Below are 21,349 nucleotides of genomic sequence, written 5' to 3' on the forward strand. Positions count from 1 at the left end.
TGTTGCTCTCTAGTTTTTTGCAACTTAAACCTCCTTTCCCCCAAGAAACCAAATGTCAAGAGAAATGAATTCTTAACTGCAAATAAAACACAGAATTTTGTCGTGGTTTTATTTTTGAGAATTATAATTATAAAAATTTGATTTGCAGATCAGCTCCTGCTGGCCATAAAAAATAATTTTCAGATTGAATTCCGGTAATACTGGAAGTGACGAAACAGGCCCATTTTTCAGCCTCCAAAGACTGCAGAGGCTTCCCTTGAGTCCCCGGGAGGGCAAAAACGACCGCCCCCAGGCTCCAGAGGCCCTCTGGAGGCTGAAAACAGGCACTGAAAATGATATTTCCAGAAGGGCTGTTTTTTGGCCTCCCGAGGCTAGAGAGGCTTCCCTCAAACAGGCCAAAAATCAGCTGGGAGGCACGCACATGTGCAGTGCAGGTAAGTTTGGCTGGGGCTTGCATGCCTGCACAAATGGCTCTGTGTGCCACCTGTGGCACACGTCATAGGTTCGCCATCACGGACTTATCAGATGGTACTGAACAGAGAAGAATTACCTTTTAGATTGGCAGATGTGCAGTAAATAAAAACTTATCATGGAGTTCTGTCTAAAATGAAAAAACTTGTGATGAAAAAGGAATACAGAGGTAATAATTTGGGTAGAAAGGGCATGTATAGGCTGATTGTTACTTTGGGAAATGTAGAATCACAAAACCACAACAATGTAAAATGAAGTTCCCTGACACCGATTTTTACCATTTAATGTAAAATTAGGAGAACCATGTTGCTAACAAAAATAGATTCAGATCAGATCTCCTGGAGTGGGGAAAATATAGTTCTCCCTAAAAAAAATGTGATGAGAGAAGGATACATACTTTTTAATTATCTGTGCTGAAGAGTATAATTTGAAGGAAGAGGAGAAAGAAAGTATAGGTGCAACAGAACATTCACTGGTGTTGTTTATTACAAGAAAGAGTGTCATTGGTCTTCATAGCCATCTCTGGGTCTTTATTAGGAGACAAACAGCCAAATTTGGCAGAGAGCACAGCAAATAATTCCCTTTCTGGGAAGCAAGAGGTATAGTGGAGGAAAAACCCCAACAACCCTACTATGGAGTAGAAGTCGTTTTAGAAGAAAAGCCAGGGGAAAACAGAACAAAGATGGGGGAGTTCATCCATGAACCTAATACTAATAGTTGAACTGCTGAAGAAACTGTGAGGGATGACATTTATAGGGAAACAAGTGGGTGGCAAGGAAACAGTGATGAAGTTCAGGGAAAGAGAAATGCCATAGATAGCTCTTCACTTCGATGACAACCCTCCACAAGGGACATTTACAAACAATCACAAGAGTACAATTAAACAAATCTTTAAATAATTTATTTTGGCTGTTGGATCCCTTCATTATCTTCCCATTCTATATTAACAAGAAGGTTTTTTTTTTTAAAGGGAGAATGAAATAAAGAGCAAATTATTATATTGGCAATGTGCAAATTTCCAACATTAACATTTTTTGAAATAACATAAATATTTAAATACGCCTTCACATTTTACAAAGCTCACAAAATCATACACAGAAATTTGAACAGCAAAGGACTGTGACACTAGCAGTGCTTCTCATAATGGAGATTACATACACACGCAAAATGCAAGCAGTTGGCGTACATGCTTCCTTCCCTCCCTCCCTCCCTCCCCCATAATTTTCAGAGAAAGAAAACAAGAGACGCACGAGGGCCTTGGGAAAAATGGAAGATTTAAATAGCAGAGCTCCAAATATTTTCTTGTTTGATGATTACTCAGAACAATATGCAGTTATGGCAGATAATGGCCCAAGATTGCAAACTTACACTGTGGGAATAAGTAGGATTTCACAGGAGTAGCCACCTTACAAACAACACAGAACCTTTTCCACCCCTTCACTATTAGATATATCAGCAGTCAGATACAACTGAAGATTGTAGGGATGTGGGAATGTGGGGAAAAAAAACAAAAGAAAAAACGAGCCTATCTCCTTTGGGATCCTCATAGCCCAGAAGTTAAGACTTAAGTGTAAGGACAGAGACCCACAGAAGATCCTCCTTTATTTCTTAGTAAATTCCTAAAGGATTCTTAACAGTTCAGCAAACCTTTGATTAAGTAGTAGAGGCCAGACATGAAGAGAAAGCAGATTTGTTATATCATTTACAATACAGGAAGACTGTATTGTAAAAAAAAAAAAAAAGACTGTTGGTCTTTTTTTTCTCAATAAACACAGAGTAGGTTCTTTCTGATCTGTCAGTATGCTTCCCTGTCAATCAATACACATGAATATTTAGGAACCTTTATTTTTCTCATGATCTCCCTCCCCCACTTTCCCTTCTCAAATGTTACACTTAAAAATACCTATGTTCTTTCATATTCTAAATTACAAAAGGTTTAGCAACTACACCCTCATTCAAACCACACAGAATAGTCAATGGAAAAACATCAGTCAGCTGTTCCAAGGACAAATTTTATGGGTTTATAGCTGCTCTACGTGCATAAAACTTTCATTTAGAAACACTGCCAAAAAGGAAAAAAAACCATACATAAAACAAATGTAGCTGCAGCCAACAACTTAAAAAAAGGACAAGCAAGCAAAAATGTTAAAAAGTTCTCCCACAACTTCCTTATATTTTGTTCAATCTTAGCTCTACCGTATCAGCATTTTCAGAGCAAACATACACATAATTTGGATGACTGTTGTAGAAAAGTGTTCATTTCAAAATTTTGGCTGATTTCATTATACACAGAATGCTCACAATTTAGACAGAATGCAAGAGATATATTAGCAGAAAAGCATGCAAAGAGCAGCATTATCTATTTTTCTCATACAAGTACATATTCAATACCAAACGTAATCCAAAATATTTTGGAGAAAAGAGGTTTTGTAGTCAAGTATAAAATGTCTTGTCATTCACCACCCGTGCTGGAAGCAACCTCTTTTTCTATCCCAGGATTAACGTTCTGGATCTGTGTAGTTCTGCATATACATATACATACATACATACATGTGTGTTATCTACATATGAACAAAAGAAATCAGCTTATTGTTTTCCTTCCAAAGTCACTTTTTTCACAAGACTGAAGAAGATCAAGTGGATAGCAAGACAATTAAGTGTTTTGAACATAGCACCATTCTTTTTTTTTTCTTTTTCTTTTGCAAGGTAAAAAAAGAAAAAGGCATTTGCTATCCATATATTTGTTTGAACTGATAGCATTCGTTGCAATAGCCATTGCACTTGTTATTACCATAGTGATCACAGGCAGGGGCTCGGCAGCGCTGTTTGGGAAGTTCATCGGCTGAAGGTTCAACCTGAGGTGTTCCAGACTGTCTCCGTTGGCTGACACGCAAGCACTCTTGACACACTTCTGCACTCCGGGAAGCTAAATTATTTCTACATGAAGCTTTATCACATTTGCGTTTTTGAGACCGTGCACTTTTCTGGTGTAAATCTTGATGTTGTCCCATTTGCTGAAAACATTAAAAACATCTTTTAAATGGAAAGCAGTTAAAGGACTCTCCTTCAATAAACTTGCTGCTTTTACACTAGACTTTATCCACTACCATGAATATAAGAGTACTTAACAAAATTTATGTAGAAGCTGAATGTTTTTTAATCATTCATTCTTTAAAAAAGAAAGAAATACACTTGATTTCCTTGAAAACTGTTAACAACTACAACGTGGAGAATGAGTGAACAACAACAGCCTGCATGTGAAACAGATTAACTTGACATATGGCTAATGTAAAACATGAATTTCCTAGCTGTGGTAAACATCAGCTTCCTTCTCCTCCCATTACAAACAACTACTTCCTTACCCATGTAATTATGATATAATCCCCATCAATCTACTGACTGTTGGGATGTTGTAATGTTAAAATGGCCCATTATGGAAAGAAACCTCTATCAAGCAATATTTTTTGCTAATAAACAAAAGCAGAAAGCTTTCTTCCTCCTTTGCAAGAAGTGGGCAAACATTAATCATATTACACCATCTTCCAGAATCCTATACAATAAACACATACATTCAGTAGAAGGCAATATTTTGCTGATTCTTTCATGGAAAGAATCATAGATCAGGGGTGTCAAACTTGATTTCTTTGAGGGCCACATCAGGATTGTGTTTGACATCAGGGGGCCAGGGTGGGCGTGGCCAGCTCGATGTCACTCGTGTCAGGGGGGCCTGTGGGGGCCGGCGTGCTCTGCCAGTGAAAATGGGCTCCCGACCTCTGTTTTCAGCTGTGACAGCCTCCTGCAAACAACTGCCAGTGAAAACGGAGGGCTGCCTGCGGCTCTCACGAGCTCCATTTTAGGCAGTAACAGCCTTCTGCAACCCTTTGCCAGTGAAAACGGAGCTCAGGAGAGCCTTCCTGAGCTCCATTTTCGCTGGCAGAGGCACCACGGGCCAGCCTTTGCTGTTTCCAGAGCGGCCCTGTGGGCCAGATCTAAGCACCCCACGGGCCAAATCCAGCCTTGAGTTTGACACCCCTGATATAGATTGTCTGAGAAGATAGGTGTAAGATTACATTGGGAAGAATGAGTTACATTTGCATGCTGACCTCTGATTGTCTCACTATTTTGTCTTCAGTTCTTCTGGCTTCATGAAGCCGCTTGCTCTGTGCTTCAATAAAACATTTCTGGCAGTATCCCTCAAGCATGGTGCTCCCTATTGTGCCACATTCTCGGCCCGGGCAGGAAACGGTATTCTGATAGACAGCAGCTGAGATTCCAGGATACTCCAAAACAGGAGAACTCACAGGAGACCTTCGCTGATGAAGCAGGGGAGCCTCTATAATAACAGGAGCACAGGAGAAAAACAATCACTCTAATGTAAACTCTGAGGACAGAATGATAAAAGGGCCAAGTTATCTGTTTATCTCCCTCATTATACAATTGTGATATGTATTCAGAAGAAAAGCTGAGACATATAATTTAGGAAGGCTATTTTTAAAAACTCCCTGAGCCTTTTTAAGAAGCTGGTGACATTTTTAAGAAGCTGGTGACATTTTTAAGAAGCTGGTGACATTTTCTTCTGGCAATGAGGTACACGAGGAAAGACAGATATCAACTTTCTACTTTTACTATACTGTAAAATATTCTACTATTTATACCTACTAAACTTACAATTGTTATGAATTTCAATTCCAGATGATTTTCCAAATCAGAAAATTATGTGAAAATGTAAAGTTCCCCGGTACCAAAAATAAACAGATGTAGTTAGGGTTCTTCTGTGTATCTCAGCAAAATATGAAAACAGCTCTCCAATTATCATTTATGGTAAATGACTAATGCAAGCTGAGCAAATTCTACTGTAGCTGCATGTGCACAATACAATACCTCAAAGGCTTCAGAGCTATGTAATACACTTGATCTTAGTCGAAAGGCTATTTTGTTGAACTCCATTTGCATTTATCTGGTGTTCTCTTGCAAATTCAAAATTTAGTCCCTCCCAACTCATTAAGGAAGAGGAAGATAAAAATAAAATGATATTCTCTTACTTGCCTCTATTTTCTTGATACTCAAAGTAACACAGGGTACAAAAGCCTTCATTCTGGAGAGTCCCAAAAAAATTACAGCCAGGCTTCCTGCATTTACGGTTTCTCATCCTTGGTTCTGTTCTTTGGGGCTGAACATACGGTGGCGCTTCCACCTTATTGGTGTTGGTTACGGTATGACAGGCATGTTGCAAAAAACTTTGTGATATAGGAATAGGATCAGAATTGGACCTCTGATGGGTTGAAGGCATAGCGATGGAGCCGGCGTTTGAGGAATGGTCTCTAGTCCGTTTGAAGCAAGTGCTACACATCCCATTGAAGGTTCTGTTGGTGTCCTTGAGGCAGGATGTGCAAGTCATACAATATGAATGCTGTGGGTCACTTGGGATATTGCAAGGATTGACCACTGCACTGTTGTAGCAGCGTTCGCAAAGCCCATTATACTGCACATTCAGTGTAAAAGGACAGTCTGGGGTCCTGCATTTCATAGCAGTTGTTTCACTGTAGAGAAAAAGACTTGGCGCTGTGGGAGGCGCAGAAGGAGGTTCTGTGCTGGAATTTTCAGAAGTCCGGGCAGGAGGATTGTGGCATTCATCCTTTGGGTAACTGGACCTATTTACCCGGGGCTTCTCTGAGCCTGACCAGAAGTGCTGCCTCTTTACCAAATTTGCCTTTTGTCTCTGTTCAGAGCACTCATGGCAGAATGGCTGGGTATTCACGGACATGTAGAAAGGGCAGTTGGGTGTTTCACATTTTGCCTCCATAAGCGATAGCTGGGATAACTGCAACTCCAGTCTGTTCCTCACACCCGTTTCCTTCCCAATAAGTTCACTGTTTTCTTTCCACCTCTTGTACTCATGTTGCACAAGCTGAAAGTAATCTTCCACCAGATTAATCTCTTTGGGCAAGTTACCTTCATCCAACCTTGAAAAAAGCAAAGGAACAAGGAATTAATATCACTGGAGGGAGAAAAGGCAATGCTCTTACACAAGCTGGGAGGGAAGTTGGGAGAATTGTGATTTATATAATCATTATGGCATTACAGCTGAAAACCTACACTATTAATGTTATGGAAGGAAGCGGAATTTTTAAAAAGAGATGAAATTACAGGGAAGAGTTTCACTTGCAGAAAGAGTTGATAATGACATTTAATGCCTCTTTTAGCATGTTAAGAACATTCCTTCCTAATTACATCATGGACCAAGTTGTAAGGTCCAGATGGCTTATGGGCCTTTACTTCTCATTCCAATTAGATTTCTTCCCTATATTACAATAAAAGAGAGTAGTTTGAAGCCTAGCTTAGCTGGAGTACCAACTATGCCCACTTTTTCTGGTTCAAGACACCTTTGTTATGCTTTGTTTATTTCCACAGAAATATTCAGCCTTGATTTCTGCAATGCTTTGTACAATACAATTGTAATAATATATGCCTTGGGAAATAGGGCAGAGACACACAGGGGTGGGATTCTACCAGTTCGCACCTATTTGCTAGAACCGTTAACATTGTTAACATTCTAAGCAATTCGGAGAACTGGTTGTTAGAAGAAATTACTGGCCTAATCCTGTAAGGAAGGCAGGAAGGAAACATTCTGGTATTGCTTACAGAAACTGCCTCTCCATTAACCCTTTTTACATTCTTGGCAGGACTAGACTTCCTGTCTCTGGAACTTCTCTGGAGTTTTTTTCCCCTCCTTTGCTGGTACTTTGCTTGTATGGAGTGACCATTCAAAGTTACAATGGCACTGAAAAAAGTGACTTATGACCATTTTTCACACTTATGACTGTTGCAGCATCCCCACAGTCATGAGAGGCCAGGCGAGGAGATGCGTGCCTCGATGTGAGTGATATTGAGTTGGCCACGCTCACCAACTAAGCCACGCCCACAGAACTGGTTATTAAAAAATTTGAATCCCACCCCTGGAGACACAGCTAAGGAAACGATCAGATAAAAGGCAGCTGAGCCCACATCAAAACACTTTTTCTGCCCAGTCTACAAGGCTGATAATTTACTATTCAGGAACTTTAACTTAACACAGTTGCAGGAACAGGGGTGATTTACTCCACTGAAACAAATATGCAGTTGTAAAGATATTGCAGCAAACAATGGCCTCTGGACAAGACGATGGTGCTGCTGTTTTAATCAACATGCAAGTCATTTTAAATTGCTATTACCTATCTTGCTGGTGGGTGTTTTGAAAGACGCCACATACAATATTCTTTGGAGGGCATATGGACATGCTTTTCATGGGACTCTTAGCTGTTCTCCAAGGATTAATACAAATTAAAGCTTTTGATCTGGCTGTGAACCAGTTGATTTGCTTTTTTTTTAAAAAAAAAAATCTGCTCATACTTATTCTAAGTTTGGGAAGTTATTTCATGTCATCCCAGATGACTAACAGAAAAGAGGCAGATTCAACAATCTAATCCTGGGAATCTGAGGAGCATTATGGTTTACCAGATGCAACATGGAAGTGAATGGCACTAAGCTTCCATAAGATAAACCTTAATTGAACTTACTGCATGGCCATGATAGTGATTGACCAGAGATGCTTAGAAACGCCTGAAACAGTTAAAAGAACATGAAAAGGGAACAGCAGAGCTTGTGAGTTTGCCGTTCAAATATTTTGTGCTGCAGCTATGTCCCCACTGCTATGGCAGTGATACTTCCCTGTCTTTATATGCTGATATATGAACAAAGAGTAGATCCACATTTCACTTTACAAAAGGTTTGCTCTCCATGTATACATTGCTATCAACAAACTACTTTTTCTCATTGGTGGCAAGGAATTCTTGCAGGTAAGCATGACAGCTGGGCATACAGACTCCATCAATAATAAGAATGAACAACAAGTCACACTTTTCTTTGACTTCCCCTCCTCTCCCATGCATTACCCTTATACACAAGGGAAAAAGAAAGGAATAGCATATGAATATCCTTATTGCCCCTCAGATAGATGAATTTCAGAGAGTAAAATAAAATAATTTCATCCTGGACTGTCATATTTACAGGAAGAGGGCGACAAAAAAGCTGTAGACAATACCTGGTTCCTGGTTGAAGATCAGAAGCAGGATCTATGTTCACTATTTTTTGTATCTTCCGAACTAATATGTAGGTATTGCTTAACGTTAACATTGTACAACTTGCAAGTGGGTATTTACAATACTTTAAAAATATTATTAAATCATAATGTTGGAAGGAGACCAGACTTATACTAACTTTGCAGCATTAATGAGATGTGTTGTCCCTGGGTCCCATCCTTGTACAGGAATTTCAATCACCATGAGATAGTCTCTTATCAGTTTTTCTTTCTCTCTTTCTTCAGTGTCAGTTAAAAAATGCACTTTCAAGTCTTCAAATCTTCCTCTTTCACAACTGACCAAAGGAACTGCCCTGATTTCTACCAAAAGAAATAAGAAAAAGGGAATGAATCAAATAAGATAGAGAAGAGCACAATACAGCAGAAGTCACTCACAGGTCACGTTTGGCAATCTTCATCCAAACAACCAATGGTGTAAACAAAAGTCTAGTAATGGCATTAGTTAGGTATAAGCAAATGATGGAAAATACTGAGAATTCTCAGCCAGGTAAATACCTTGTCGAAAGTGACCGTAACAATTCAAAGTAAGTTTGGGGCTGTCAGCTTGGAAGGCAAAGGGAACAAGAAAATGGAAGCACAATATAGATTGGCAATGTTCAGATGCGTACCTGGCCCACTATCCTTCAGAACAACCAAAGGAGTGAAGTGCATACTGTCGTAAGCAAGAATGATAGGATATCGGTAACAGTCGTCTGCTGACCAATGGAGAGGCAGATAAATTCCACCAACGTTCAGAGGGGAAAAGCTGGAACCTGACTGCAAACTTCTGAGCATTTTATCTATAAGAAAAAAATAAACAGGTTGAGTTAATATTAGGCTCCTCTGTTTTAATTTCTAAAGATTCATCAGTAGATAAACAACTCGGTGTGACAACAACTTAACACTAGTTGATCTGGGGAGAATGAACGCTGGAAAGTGAGTAAAGTAATACTGTAAATGGCTGGATAGGCCAGGAGTTTGGTGGAATTTTTTATGCCTAGTTTAGAACAGATATATAATAATTCTAGTGTTTTCGGTAGAAAACCATGTTGGGGTTTTTTTAACCATCAAAGTCAAAGGGGATTCCAAAAGTTGGGAAAAAGAAGCCTGAGATTGCACATTGTACCAAATTGCAACAGCACAATGAATGAATATGGGACAGAGCGAAGAATTGCTGTTGATTCCCTTAATGAATGAATATTGGGAAAGAGGGAAGATTTGGGGTCAAATTATGAAATACTAATTGTCCTTCTTGGGCAATTATTATGTGGAGGGGTGATAACACATATACACCAATGTGAGTACATAAAATGGGGTCTTAGAAGTATTGCTATTATGTCCATTAATTCTTACCTGCAACAACTATGATGGGGCGCCTTAAGATGTTAGCAAGGACAAATATATGGATTTCTTCCAGAGAGGTATACTGAAGGCCTGTGTGTGCAACTGATGTTTCCGCAGATGCCATTTTAATAAGATTGTCCCATTCATCATCCCAGTTCTAATGTAGAAAAACAAGATGCATCAGGAATCATCATGCAACTCTGAAGCTCTCACATACCAGAAATAAAGTTAAATGCGTTTCTTCTGCTACAATTCAATGTATTTTATAGTATGTCATATTGAAAGATTGAAGTATTGATAAATGCATTATTGAGGGGAAAAATAATTTTTTATTTATAATCAGAACTAATCAAGTGGTCAATTTTATTCTCATTCCCAATCATTCTTCTGGAAATTATTTCTAAACATGAGTCCATCATTGGTTTTATTATTTTTTAATAGCATTCCTACACACTACCTTATTTTACATTCTATGTAAGTCCCAACAGGATGAATGTGTTTATCTCTACAGCTATCCTATGTATGGTGAAGAAATGATGGTGAAGAAATGCATCATGCATGTTCTCATCTAAGGGTACCAGCTCACAACAATCTGAGCAAGAGGTGAGCAGAGGCTTGGATCAAGGTATTTCAGTGATCAGAAAAGGGACCTAATTAGCAAAATATTTATTTAAAAAAATCTAGAACTACTCCTTTCGGAGCCCACCACAGACAGAAATAGCACCTGGCACTTCTACATTTCCAATGAACAAATGATCAGACTAGTGACTACTTATAAGGATGCCAATTCAGGACTGACTATCATTCTGCTAGGGGAGGATGGGACAGCTCAGCTCAGCTACTGCTTCTAGTTAGGCAAACTAGAGATAAAGGAGAGAAAATGGCTAGATATTCTTAGGAAGATTTGCATGGATAACCATCAGCAAGCTGCATAGCAAAGCTGAAAACAGGATTCGGCTAGCACAGACTCTGTGATGGAATAGGTATGACCATTCTGCATATTCCCAAGAGGCAGGAATTTAAAAAAACATACTTGATTTCATTTTTCATTTTTACTACTATATTTCTCCATAATAGGAAAAACAAACAAACACCAGTTTTGTAAGATGTGGGTGGTCCATGGAAATAACCCAAATTGGGGGAGGTTACTTAGTGTGGAAACTCCACAATGGTGAAACTCTGTTAATGAATTGAGCAATCCAGTAAAGTTATAGGATTAAGATGTTTTAACTGGTGGATGGCTCTGCAATTTTACTTTCTTAATTGTGTCCCAACATGTGTAACTACCACAAGGAATCACAACCCAATGATATTAAGATTTGAAACATTCTTCCCTTACATAAACTGAATTATCTTACCCTGGTATCATAGCAGAGTCCTGTTGCTACAAATTCCTGTGATTTAAATGTTTCTCGCTGCCAGCGCAGTTTAAAATTGCGTGTATCGCCTTCTTTAAGTACAGTAAACAATGTTTTTCTCAGAAGCAGGTCGACATCTTGGACACCCCACATATACTGGGAAGCAGCGTGCATGAGACAATTTCCATCTCCTGCAGGAAAATGAAGAATTAAGGTATTCAAATATATATTACAAAATATAAATAAAAGCATATATGTAATGACAATATTGAACAAGGGACTGTAATGGAATGCTGTAGCATGCAGCAAACTGTAACAGATCCCTTGTTTTTTCCTTTGATGTACACAGAATCCTGGTTGATAAGCACACGTAGTGGGACAGGCAGGCAGTTATAATGCAGCTATTAATTGGAATTATCAGCCAAAAGTGTATTTAGATGCTGATGCAAGCATTAGCTTTCCAAGTATTAATTTATTTTAAAATATTACATCTCCTTGTTTCATATGTCTTTATCAAGATTTAAAAAATAATTTTTGGATACTTTTTAATGCCTGCTTATTTTGCTACTGTATACCATTATGCTGTAAAAAATCCTAGGTGTCATTTTGTATTTCTTCTTATTAGAGATTAGATAGTAAGAGGAAGGTTTATAAAACCATTTTTAAAGTACTATATTCAGTAGTAAATAAACTAATATCTCAGCTTTTTCAAGACCCTGTTCCAGTTTCTCTCCTCTTCCCTGCTTGTTCAACTTAGGACAATTCACAGAAGGCATTTTCAGTGGTGTAGTAAGCCTACTAAGCCTGATTTTTTTCAGTAACTATATAAAAGGGTTTAAATACAAGAGTAGAAAAAGAAACAAATGAAGTGCTGATTTACAGGCTTCTGGCTCTGCAAAGCAGAAAAGTATGGCACAGAGGTAGGACAATTATTATTACATCCTTTAAAAAAATTCCCTGTGCAAAATCTAGAGCACAGATAAGAAGTTTTTTCCCTGTGTATGCTTGTTTTCAGTTCTTTATTGAGAACTACCAGCCCAAAATTCCCTAAGCAACATTTGGAATTCCCCAGTGTTAAGATATTTGACTAGCAATTGAGTAACAGCTATTGTACTTCTTGTTCTGATATACAGACATTTGAACTGTGAAGTACAGACTGGACTTTCCAAGTGGGTGTGGTTAGGTTATGCTGGAATGCCTATTCATTAGAGAAGCGAAATTACTAGTTAGTAGATCTTGGAATCTTTTAAAATGACATGCCTTCAGTCATTGTCTTTTAGATTAACAAATGTATGTGAGGTATTTGTAGCACCCCCATTTCTACAACTGCATTTAATATTTGTACTTCTTTTATTAAAACTAACTGTAATACAACTAGAGATGCATTTATTTTCTTGTTCTCAAAGTGAACACAGTTTCCTCTAAAATGCATATAGTCCTGTAAGAATGACAACTTATGCTTATACCGACTATGCAAAAACTGCTTTTACAAATCCTGTCATTATCTCCACAGGGAAGAAAATAAATGGTCATGCCCTTATAGAATCCTTCATATGTTCGGAGTCCTCAGATATCTTCTGATTCCCCTATCACCTACATTCTCAATATTCTCCATTCCAGACACACTAAAATATGCCCAATATGTTTTGCTTCTGATGTGTAGCATAGGGTCTGGCAAAGGTCAGGAAAAAGATCTGAAAATGCCCATAGTAGCCATCCCGAGGTTAACGCTTTCCAAACGTGGACTACAAGTTCCACTTCTCCAACCAAGAGGGCCAGTTTTGTCTAATAGACCGCCTGAAGGCATTAGTTGAGAAGGAGGCCTATTGGAGACTCAACTGAAAGCATAGGAGCTAAGAACAGCATGACTATAGGACAGCAGTATCCATGGAAGAGGGAGTTAGGCCAAAGCAGGTAAGATTGCAGACATAATGTCACACTCCAAGCTCCAGCCTCTTTATGTGCGTCAATGTTGCATACACATTCTACAGGTCAGTACCAAGGCCTCCATCTTAGCTGTTTTGACACCATGCCTACACTCTACATAAACTGCAATACACAACTCCTTGAATAAAACTTTCAATGTAGAAACCTGGAGGAATATAGATAAGTGACAGAAAAATTTATATATTGGAGTACGGTAGCCAATATAAAGAGAGCTGAGACGAATCTGCCAGTTCTAGCACTCTACCTAAAAATGAACCTTTTAAAATTTCTTTTTCTAAATTCATCACAACACACAGTATTAACAACAAATGACCAATTCATTTATAAAACTTCACAGTCCCATGAAGGGCCCTGACTCTAAGTAAGACTGTACTGTAGAGCTGGATAAGTCAACAAAAGCAAGATAAAAAAAATTTTTTGGGGGGGAATGGGAATTTGGGACAAAAATGGTGATTACAGACATTTTAGGAAATGCAAACATGAAGCTAGGTGAGCAAAATACAAATTCTCTTTTGGCGTATTTATTTGCGCATATATCTTCCAAATACTGTCTAGTTCAAACCACTTCCTATGTAATGTTTCAGCCACTTAATTGGACATTCGGCTAAAATTTAGAGAGATTATTCTGGAAACACTGAAACTGAGAAAGATATGAGAACACCAATGAAGCTTTCTGACAAAGCATTGATCTGAAATTTGAATTACTTCACAGAAGGTATTATCTAATATTTTTGCCCACAGATAAATTCGTTTCAATTAATCCACCTCCTTGTTAAATCTGAACAGTTCTGGGTGGCATCATGAACAATAATGGAAGAAATGATTGTAAATTAGCATTCAAATGATTTTTGTTCATATTTGGCATGACTGTGGAGAAACTCAGGGAACCTGCAATTCTAACAAACCTATGATTTTTAGCATAACACTGGATTTCTAAGAAATTAATATAACTTATTCTTAGGAGCCCATTTTATATTTTATTTTTTAAAAGAAGAGGAGGAAACAGCTCATTTATTTATTTTTAAATGTGCTTTCATTTAAACAGTTCTCATTCAAGGTCCATTGTTAGAATAGTTATAGTAAATGGTATCTGTCAGCCACTACTGACTCACCTGATACCCATCCGGTGCATTGGACCAACCATATGAATAGCGACATTTGGGAAGGAACGGAATTGAAAATACTTCACATGTTACTTTTACACTGCCAGAACAATTTCAAATTACAGTTATACAATGAACCTGACTCACCATTAGTTTTCAGTGGCATAAGTTTTTTAACTTCTCGACACCAGTTTAACTTCTTTGGGCGTTCCAGTGAGTTTTGGGTTGCTTGGTCAATTAGAGATTTTTGAAGAAGCTTCTGAAAAGGTGGGCAAAAATGGCACATCCTGAACATCTCTATGGTGTATCTGTGCATAGTTTTAAAATGCTGAATAATTCCATTGTTGCATTTGACAAGGTCTTCAGACATCAGTTCTCTTATCTTCACAGCTTTCAGCATGTTGCTCAAATATAAAGCTTGAGGAATGATCTGTGATCCAGCCATTCTGTAAGAAGAAACCTACAAGAAAACAACACTAGTTATTCATGGCTTATTTACATCACAAAATGTGTCCGAAATGCCCTTTCTAATGCAGGCATGTAAAAAGCAGTACTGTAGGTCGCTTTTAAATAAATTGCTTTATTAATAAACACTTAGTTGCTGTGGGAAAACAAATGTGTACCTAAGGGATATCCTTAGATGATGTCAATTCTAGAGACACTACGGTTGAGTGTACCTAATGCAGCAGAACTGAAGAGCCATAATTATTCAGCTGTAAATCTTTCTGATGACAATGAATTTCCTTTTAGTTTAGAATCCCCCCCATATATTTTTTCCATTCCACATTCTCCCTCACACTGTCTGGTGACCTTGGGGAATTTTTTTTTAAGTAGCACATGGCATAGCTTGAATTGCCCATTTTTAATTATATAATTGCAGTCTGAAACTCTAGACATCATTATTAGAATGGGCAATACTGTCCACTATTTGAATAACCAGAACAACTTTAAAGAATACAGGTAGTCCTCGACTTACAACAGTTCATTTAGTGACCATTTGAAATTACAGCGGCACTGAAAAAAGTTACTTAGGACCATTCTTCACACTTTTGACCCTGGCAGAATCCCCATGGTCACGTGATTTACATTTGGATGCTTGACAACTGGTTCATATTTATGAAGTTGCAGTGTCCCAGGGTCACATGATCACCTTTTGCGACCTTTTGACAAGCAAAGTCAATGGGGAAGCCAGATTCACTTAGCAACCGTGTTACTAATTTAACAACTTCAGTGATTCACTTAACTAATGTGACAAGAAAAGTCGTAAAATGGGGCAAAATTCACTTAACAAATTTCTCACTTAACAACATAAATGTTGGGCTCAATTGTGGTCCTAAGTTCAGGATTACCTGTATTTCAGGTCACTATCTTAAAGGAAAGACTCCTTTTTCACAGATTATTAAAAACTGATATTTCATTGAAATGCAATGGGTTCTCACATTTGCTTTGTTCAGCAACACTAAAATTGGAAAAATCTGTCTATAAAAGGAAGTATTTACAATAGGTTTTTCTCTAAGATTTTCCTCCTTAGACTGAATTGCTATTTTAAAGTTGTAGATGAAGCTTAAAAACTCAGTGACCCATACTTCAGGTATTTAAAGATTCCCAGAATCTTTTGGTAAAAAATGTGGGGTTTTTACATGCAAAATTAGCTCTCATCTTAACAAAATAAAATCAAAAACAGACATTCTGGGCAACAGGATAAAAAAACAACAACACTTGAAGTGGCCATTATTTGTCCTAAAGCAAATAAGCACCAAAAGATTCTGAATGGCATAAAAGAATAAAGGAAAATATTTTATTAGGGAAACTGTTTACAGTTGTCTTGCAAACAATATCTCTATAGGAATTGAAAACAAAACAATTATTGGATCAACAAAAAACTTGAGATATATAAAATGTTTTAATGACACCAGGTTATGATTTTATATAGAAAGCACTGCAGTTAAGCACTCAAGATGAAAACCAGATACATTTTCACTAGAATAGACCCAAAGAATCCAATTTTCCTCCTTCTAACAAGATAATTTTTTCCAGAATTGTATGCATATTAAGACATCTAGAATTATAAGAATTATAGTGCGTAAGACAAGCATGTTTTCAATGCTAAAGTTAACAAGGGTATAGACAGTTCCCATCTGACAGCTCTCACAAGTACATAATAGTGGAAGATGGTTTTGAGTCAATGGGAAAGTTGGTATGAATAACAATGATTACCTAAATAAGAAACGTATGCTTAGGCCTTTAACTGGTTCTTTCCAATATTACATAATAATAAACTATCCAATTAGTTAAGTTCAATTGTAAAGCTAATTCACATTCCTGAACTGTTATCAGCAGTTCCCTTTAATGCAATCTTTGTTATGTGATTAAGCACACTGTACTTCTTGAGTTTTCCAACCATCCTACTTATATTTAATCCCAGTAATTTCAATATGTTTTATTTATTTAGCAATATAAATGTATATGCAGTTTCACGCTAACAGAGGTTTTATCTTGGAGGATACCTGTTTTTGTTTTTATCTTGACAGCAAAAATCTTACCAATTTTATATCTCCATCCCCCCACCCCATTGCCTCCATATGTCAATGGAGATTCTCAGTCATCCAGGTTATGGTTGTCTCAAAGGTACTTTTTGTTTGAAAGGTATCCTTCCATCCTCCCCACCATCCATCCAGACCTGAAGTTTCTTGGGTGAGAAGCGATATGTCTTATTCTTCCAGAAAGGAAAGAACATAGTCCAATTGCTTTTTGAAAAAAAGCACCTTTGAGACAACTCCTCCATAATTTTAAATATGACATTTTATGTGAAGAAAATAAAACTACCTTATAAAAAATAATGGCTATCAAAATTTTAATACTTAGCGAAGTAAAAAATAGAAGCATATTGCTTCTGACAATCTGGTATCCACCAAACGTATCAGACTAAAATTCTCATACCTTGTCAGGATGGACAAGGATTTTGGTGGATGGAGGTGGTGGGAAATCTAGTCAAATCAGGAAAGTACCCAACTGGGAAAGGCTAAGGGATTTCAATTCCTTGACTGACCACTACAGGTAGGCTTAAAATAGAAGAGTGATATAAATATCAATCTTAATACACTATTATGAGCTATTATACTAATTAACTACTGTGCTTGTCAGCTGGAAAGCTGACAGCATGGGTTTGAGACCTGAATGCTGCACAATGGGGTGAGCTCCCATTATTTATCCCATCTCCTTCCCACCAGCAGTTTGAAAGCAAGCAAATGCAAGTAGATAAATAGGTATTACTTCGGTGAGCAGGTTCTGTGCGCCTCAGTGTATAATCATGCTAGCGACATGACCACAGCAGCGTCTTTGAACAATGCTGGTTCCCTCCATTAAGAAACGGAGGTGAGCAATACCCCTTAGAGTCAGAAACAATTGACAGGGGTAACTTTTAACTTTACCTTTAACTAGCACAAGAATGGCTTCTAATATCTAGTAATTCTAGCTATGCAAAAAGGAAGATTATAGTAAATTGGGTCCAACACTGGCAGCAGCTTAATCTGGATGAAAATAAAAACTGGAATCAAATCAGAACACCTTATGAACCTCTTCATGTCCACTAAGAAATTAGTTCCAAAAAACTCAATGAATTTTATTTTAAAAGGAAGTGACTGACCATGGCATGATGTAAAAATAGACTGATGAAACTAAATAGAAATGACTATAATTTGGTACTTATATATAAGCTTCTAGGTTTCTACTACTTTTACCATAGTTTTGTTTTTTTGAACTCCTACCAGTCAATTCTATTCCACATTTGGGAAACATTCTCAAACCTCAACCTGTTGAGATTATTGCTGGTAAAAAACTGAATGAGTAAATAAAGTGTCTTTATTGGACTGACTCTATTGCCTTCAGTTAAAGTTCTCACTACAAATTCTTGATTCTACTGTCTATGTTATCAGTTGCCATCCCTAAGCATCTGTTATGATGAGGCTCGCCTTTTAAACAGTAAATATTTGATTATCTTTCCCTGACATATACACATATACAATTTTCCGTGAAGTTATTGAAACTTATTTCTAGGTAAAGGATTTAGGATTGTAGTCTGTAGTAAAGTGGCACCAAAAATGTTTATAGATAAATAAGAAGTTTCTCTATAACTTTCTCTCTAGCCAACTTTTAGGTTTGTTTCTAAAATATAACTCCTGTCTCTCATATATGCGAAAGAGACTAGAAAATATGTATTGCTAAAATGGCGAGTTGTGACCACCAAACATAACCTGCTAAGATGAAGTACTCTTAGGAATTGGGATGCTAATCACACCTGGGCTATAAATATTTGAGCAAATTACATTTCTGTATCTCTTTGCTCCTGTTTACTGCTTACCTGGAATTTTTGTAGTTCAGTTTTAGTAGACCTAGATAATATTTCAATCTTTGAAATTTCCAGGTAGGGGTGGCAAAGTACATATATAAAATTACTTAACTAACTATAAGGAAATTACCTATGTTCCATAGATAATAATTCTGTTATTTGATCTGACAATGATAAAGGTAACTCAGCTATTTCCTTAAAAAGCTTCCCCTCCCCCCCAAATTTAATTTAGGCAAATATTACAGTCTGTACTTCAAACCCAGACATGCAACTAAAACTGTTTTACTTCTGTGGATTACATTGGCCCGTATATCCATAGTTTGAAGACTTATTCTACAGTCTCAGTAGCATTACTGTTATTAGGCAGAATGCATAAGCAACCTTAAGCAGTAAAAATGGCATTAGACAATTTTTAATATTTATTATTGTATTACTATTATTCAGGGCAAAAAAATATATTTATTGGCATCAATGTAACTTGACCAACTTTGCATAAAATGAGTATTATATTGGCTGCTTGTCTCTGGCAGCAAATTATCCTAAATAAATAATTATACAAAGAGCTAACAATCACTGTTAAGGCATGTGAATATCAGCTAAAATTTGCAGATGCCTTACCATAAAACCTTTTAAAAGGTTTTATGTAATAACTAACAGAATTCCTTCACTTCAATCTGGCTTTCTTTCCTGTAAGTAGGATTATATGTTACTCTTTTATTTTTCTGCAACAGCGGCACATTTATCCATTTTTGTAATATAATATTGTATAATATAGTATAATAATAGTTATATACTATTATATGATTAATTATAATAGTATAATTATCATTAAAATATACCTGCATATTGTAGTACACTTTATAATATCCACATATTATATGCATTCTTTAAAAAATGCATTGTATTAAAAAATAGAGAATATTTGTTTCATAACCACTTGTAGGAGCTGTCATACTCTTATGTAACTTTATGCAACAAACAAGTATAACTTGTACATTTATAGTTCTTGCTGCAAAGGTTTATTTGTACCAGAGTTCAACCCCAAGTTATCTTCAGTGCTAAATCCAACTTCTATTATCTATAAACTAACGAAAGTTTGTCTCAGCCTATATGTTTTGCTTTGCCTAGGCCAAGGAGCAATCCACTTTGAATATGACATTGCTTTATGGTGTGATAACACTTACAGATAGTTTTAAGTGGGGAAGAGAGTACATCAACTATATTTATCTTTTCTATAATATAAATACATCTGAGTTTCCCCGCTTAAGCACCTGTCTTCAGCAAGCCTGGTCTAGCCTTGTTTATAGTTCAGTTCCTCAACTGTGTAATTATTACATTAGGCTGAATTTTTATTTCTTGGAAGAAAATTGCCTTGAATTCACCGGGAATTATGTTTTGAGTAGTATATTTATTTATTTGGAAAATGTACTAGTCGCCCATCCAACAAGGCAACTCTGCACAGTTCATACTATTCAGAAACCTCCAAGAGCTGAATGAAATAAGGCCCAAGGATCACAACACACCCTGCAATTCTGATGTACAGAAAATATAAGGAAACCCTTTGATCTTCTTCATAGCTTTTTTCAAAATCCAAACACTTCTGCATTAAATAATAAAGCTTGGAGGGAAACCGCTCCTTCGTTTCTACTTAGCCCCATAATGCTAAATTTCATTGTTTCCAAAGCGGCCTCTTCTCTCCAGCCCGAATTGGTAGAAAAGCAGCTAGGAGGGGTGCATCTCCCCACACCAGACCAGCACCGATTTATGCACTATTGTGTAGCCCGCCCGCCCAGCCCGGCGCCATCCCTCCCTCCTCTTCCTCCCCGACCATCTGCGCGAAGCAGCTCCGCAGAATCGGAACCGGACACAGAACTTACCTGGATCGCTCGGAAGAAAGACCCTGCAATACTAATCCTCCTCAATATAAACCAGTCAGGCGTTGGGCGATGCAGTTTGGGGACCCATGAATCCCAATCCCGCCCTCCTTCAAGCGCTTTAGGATGAAGGGCTTCCCTGGCTCAACCAACTCGGCTCCTCCTCTTGCTCTGCCAACACGTTTGCCAAGAGTTGCGAAGAGATTCTGTGTCGATCGGATCCGGACTATCTGTTTTTTCTTCCGTTAGTAAGGAGGAAAATGCCAAATCTCCCCTCCCCTCCCCCCGCGAAGTTCCATAGTGGGGATTTCCACATCGGCCGCCAAGGGATTTTCCGAGGTGACACCCCTGCCTGGGCAGGAACAACAGCTGCTTGAAAGAGCCGAAGCGGCTGGGCGCGATGCGGAGCGGGAGCCTCCAGGGGGCGCTGGAGACGCGAAAGACGCGGCTCATGAGCAGACCGGCACGTGATCGACTCGGATTGTCGTCATCCAGCCGGTCTGACCTGGATAAACCTTATTCTCTCCGCCTCTCCGGCTGGGTTTCTCCCGGATGAGTCACGGAGTACCTTTGCCCCGCTTCTCTTGTATTTGAAAGGCGTGTTTAATTGATTTGTAAGGGGGGGAGCCGTTTTCTCTCCACCCCCCTCCACCTCCACCTCACTCTATGTTTTAGTGACCCGAAACAGCATTCACACGAACCTTATGCCTTAGGAAAATCCCAGAAGGCGTAGGTTGAGGAGCTGAGATCTTTCCAGTAGCTTTAATGGTCTCAGAGAAGATGGGATA

The 21,349-nt window shown here is 37.9% G+C and overlaps 1 protein-coding gene across 2 annotated transcripts; it reads right to left on the bottom strand.

Annotated features, from left to right (window-relative positions):
* Positions 1–1,357: 1,357 nt before the first annotated feature.
* Positions 1,358–20,982, bottom strand: TNFAIP3 (TNF alpha induced protein 3). 2 transcript variants are annotated; one of them, XR_003370754.2, is made up of 9 exons: positions 20,565–20,963; positions 14,487–14,799; positions 11,290–11,480; positions 9,941–10,088; positions 9,217–9,387; positions 8,728–8,908; positions 5,514–6,434; positions 4,575–4,804; positions 1,358–3,485 (listed from the first exon to the last, which is right to left on the bottom strand). XR_003370754.2 is itself a non-coding variant. In XM_026666163.2 (9 exons), exons 2-9 carry the CDS (start codon positions 14,782–14,784, stop codon positions 3,201–3,203), a joined length of 2,421 nt encoding a protein of 806 aa, XP_026521948.2. In that variant the 5' UTR covers positions 14,785–14,799; positions 20,565–20,982; the 3' UTR covers positions 1,358–3,200. The 2 variants fall into 2 exon arrangements, 1 of the variants encoding a protein (XP_026521948.2); XM_026666163.2 differs by having other exon boundaries at positions 5,518–6,434; positions 20,565–20,982.
* Positions 20,983–21,349: the final 367 nt, after the last annotated feature.

The sequence above is a fragment of the Notechis scutatus genome, chromosome 1, assembly GCF_049901735.1.
Source record: "Notechis scutatus isolate UNSWTSFEM ecotype Mainland chromosome 1, rNotScu1.2, whole genome shotgun sequence".
NCBI classification, from domain to species: Eukaryota; Metazoa; Chordata; class Lepidosauria; order Squamata; family Elapidae; genus Notechis; species Notechis scutatus.

What these genes read in the sequence shown, in the direction of transcription:
- TNFAIP3 (XM_026666163.2), bottom strand. Translation starts at nt 14,784, where the DNA reads ATGGCTGGATCACAGATCATTCCTCAAGCTTTATATTTGAGCAACATG. An exon ending in TATGCCACTGAAAACTAATG is followed by an intron (nt 11,481 to 14,486) that starts GTGAGTCAGGTT and finishes ATTTTCCTGCAG; the next exon opens with GAGATGGAAATTGTCTCATG. An exon ending in AAATAGTGAGACAATCAGAG is followed by an intron (nt 3,486 to 4,574) that starts GTCAGCATGCAA and finishes TAATGTTTTCAG; the next exon opens with CAAATGGGACAACATCAAGA.